The 3,236-nt window shown below is 31.3% G+C and overlaps 1 protein-coding gene across 1 annotated transcript; it reads right to left on the bottom strand.

Annotated features, from left to right (window-relative positions):
* Nucleotides 1-376: 376 nt before the first annotated feature.
* Nucleotides 377-1,755, bottom strand: LOC145048990 (EPIDERMAL PATTERNING FACTOR-like protein). Its single transcript, XM_078997675.1, has 4 exons — nucleotides 1,680-1,755; nucleotides 1,060-1,234; nucleotides 873-952; nucleotides 377-776 (listed from the first exon to the last, which is right to left on the bottom strand). The coding sequence occupies exons 2-4, from the start codon at nucleotides 1,178-1,180 to the stop codon at nucleotides 558-560; spliced, it is 420 nt and encodes a 139-aa protein (XP_078853801.1). The 5' UTR covers nucleotides 1,181-1,234; nucleotides 1,680-1,755; the 3' UTR covers nucleotides 377-557.
* Nucleotides 1,756-3,236: the final 1,481 nt, after the last annotated feature.

Genomic DNA, 3,236 nt, shown 5'->3' with positions numbered 1-3,236 from the left:
AACAACAAGGTATTTTGTGTTACTTAGATTGGTTCATTTTTAGACTATCTCATTCATGAATTCGTATATCTCAGATAAGAAGGACGAATTATAGATTTCAAAAAGTATTTAATAAATTAGATCCTTGAATCTATCCAAATTTGTATTTATTGTTGCTTTGTTACCTTATTTTCGAACATAATTGTCATCCTATAGAATCTCCTTTCAACAGAACCTTCTTGGCGCTAATATTTATATTATATTATAGTTTAAGTTCGAAGTTTAATAATATAATACATAAATAGTTAAATTCGGTTTGAAAATTGGTTGTCCTTTTTGAACATACTTATAATTAATTTTCAATTTGGGTTATAAGATTTTCAAACATAGAAAAAACTTAGATCAAACGAATGCACATCTCTACTCTCGACACAGAATCTGTGTTACATAAGCATTACAAATAGCGATCAACATAAATATACCTATTTCCATTACAAAATGACACATATACCTACTCATGTTTAATAAACAATTAGGAATCCTAATTAAGACCCTGTACGTGGTCCAAGAGCACATGATCATGGGCTATAGAAAGTGGGCCCACACTTGCATTTCCATCCCTCTGGCTCATAGTTTGTATACTGGATTCCCACATGGCTCGTTGTGGGCACTTGGGTGGCTTCACACGGGCTACACCCATAGCACTTGTGCTCACAGCTTGGTGGTCTCGATCCTATCCTGTTCTCTATCCCTCTTTCATATCTATCATCTTCTTCATTCTTCATCGTATCTTCATTCTACATTAATAAACTCAAACCCAACATCAGTAAAACGGTCGAACACATAATTAATCCGTCACTATAATACTAAAAACATCGTTATATAACACATACCTTGCTCAAGAATCCTTGATCCGCCGTCTTTTTAGACCCCATGTTGAATTGAGAAGACATAATATGTGCTGCTGTGCTCGCTGATAAGGATATTACAATGTGCATAAGAATCCGTTAAACTTATTTATAAAGAAAAACAAGATATATAAGTGACTTTTTATTTATAAGAAACATTATAAAAGCAAACCTTGTTGTGAAGGGAGAAGATCTGTGGGGGGAGGAGAGACATGATTTGGTTCCAAAGGCCTGCTAATTGCTCTCATTATATACAGCATTATCATCACAAACCTACAAAATCTCCCCTTCATTTCTTCCGAAAGTTATAATGATGATGATGGTGATGGTGATGGTGATGGTTTGTTCTTGAGTGACACAAACAAAGATGGTTTAGTTTACAGTTTCAAAACATTGATCAACATGATTACATACAAATACATGTATATATAAAGAAAGAGAGAGGAGGTGAGGTGAGGTGGAATACTGGTGTAAAGAACTTGCAGTACTAGCCTCAAAACAAAACAACACAAGCAAGAAAAATCCAAATATTTTCTTGGGATTATCACACAGTATGTTGCTTCGCAGACAAGTGATTCTACTAACAATTCAATCTTTTGACAACTCACTTGAGATAGTTAGAGAGAGAGAGAGAGCAAGAGAAGATATATATTATATATTTATAAAGTAATTAGTTCTGCATAGAAGCAATCTTATGCATAGAGTGAAGAGCCATCTTTTAAATCAGAAACTTTCATTCCTCAAATGGAAGTGAAGAAATCAAGTGATCAGAAAGGCTATCATACTTTTTACCTCTTTTCTTTTGCTTCCACTGTTCGATATACATATAGCGCTAGCATATATCATCAATGAGTTGGTTAAAAGATAATTAATGGAGTACTAATTGAATAAAATAGTGTACCTGAGAGTCAACCCATGAAAACTTAATTGGTCACTCAATTATATATTTATTTTTCAATTTATCTTTGTTTATGTTATTGTTGTTTTTTTTTTCAATTCATACATACCTTGTAATTCTATTTTTTAAAATTATCTAAGTAATTTAATTAGAAAAAATGGTACACCATTCTATGATTAGCTCATCGGCTTTTTAGTTTTAATATGACGAATCCATAGTCTTTTACTGATAAATTTTTCAAACAGTTTGGTATTTTTGTGTTAAACCAAAACGGTGATTGGTGAATGACTAAATGACTTGAGTAAAATGCTTTATGAAAGTATGATAACTAGATATAGATGGAAAAAAAAAATACCACTTACATAGAACAAATCAAATAATATGTTGTTATTTGATGAGGTTGTGAATTAATAATACATGTACATGTACATATTGTTTTTATAATATTATGGTAGTAGATTGTACCCTCTTCCAACTTTGAATCTGGGCCATTGATTGATGTTTGTATACCCCACTTAATTTAATAGTAGATGATGAGTATATTTATTGCTATATGGGTACCATCATCATCATAATCCTGCCTTTGTACCAAGTATTATTGACGATGTACTCCATTGCATGTAAACAAGTGTAAATTTGAAATTTCAAATCAGTTATACTAAAAGAAAATATGTTAACATAGAAATTGATGCAAATTATATTGGATAGAGTGCAAGTATTAAATAGTTGGCAAGATTTAGACTTGTGTTTTTGTGTGCAAAGTAGATAAACCTGATAAGAAAAAGGAAAGACCCTCCATACATACAGTAGTAGTAGTAGTAGGGTGGGGGTGGGATAAGGGAGTAGGGTGGGGGTGGTAGGCATGGGTAGTAGGATGAGCAAAGTGAACTGCCGCTGAGGCTGAGGTTGATTTGGAATGTTGAGTGGGAAAGCTCTTTCTTAAAAAAGGCAGTAGATTTTTTGATTGGATGTATGCAAGTTGTAAAAATAAACAGATGGATTGTCATTGTAAGAAATAAGAATAGCCGTCACTATAATTAGAAAAATATAAAATAATGGAAAACACATTCTAAAAGAATTACTATTATTTAAAAAACATATATATTATTTAATCAGTGATTTTTTTCCCACGTAATAATATATAAAAATCAAACATCATATGATAAAATAATGTACTCATCATAATGGCAACATGTGTCTTCCATTTCCTGTCATGCATTTTATCACCAGGATATAGACCTGAAATTTTCAGTTCAATTATTTGTTATATTAAAGTTTCAATGGTAATGGATGGTGTAAAAAAAACTTCATTTGGGATATTACAATTTGGTTTTTTTTTCCCACAGATCTAATCCATCAATTTTATAGTTTATATTAGGGTCGGTTAAAAATACATTTCAATTTATCATTTAGATATCATATTTAATTTTTTAAATATTTTTATTGGTTGA

The sequence above is a fragment of the Lactuca saligna genome, chromosome 1, assembly GCF_052625555.1.
Source record: "Lactuca saligna cultivar CGN05327 chromosome 1, ASM5262555v1, whole genome shotgun sequence".
In the NCBI taxonomy this organism is placed as follows: domain Eukaryota; kingdom Viridiplantae; phylum Streptophyta; class Magnoliopsida; order Asterales; family Asteraceae; genus Lactuca; species Lactuca saligna.
The sequence above is the reverse complement of the archived record's forward strand: the minus strand, read 5'-3'. Positions and strand labels throughout refer to the sequence as shown.

Bases quoted from the DNA above. Each gene is read 5' to 3' on its own strand.
- LOC145048990 (XM_078997675.1), bottom strand. From the start codon at position 1,180: ATGAAGGGGAGATTTTGTAGGTTTGTGATGATAATGCTGTATATAATG. The intron at 953-1,059 runs GTTTGCTTTTAT...TATCCTTATCAG, and splicing joins TCTTCTCCCTTCACAACAAG to CGAGCACAGCAGCACATATT. The intron at 777-872 runs GTATGTGTTATA...TTATTAATGTAG, and splicing joins ATCAAGGATTCTTGAGCAAG to AATGAAGATACGATGAAGAA.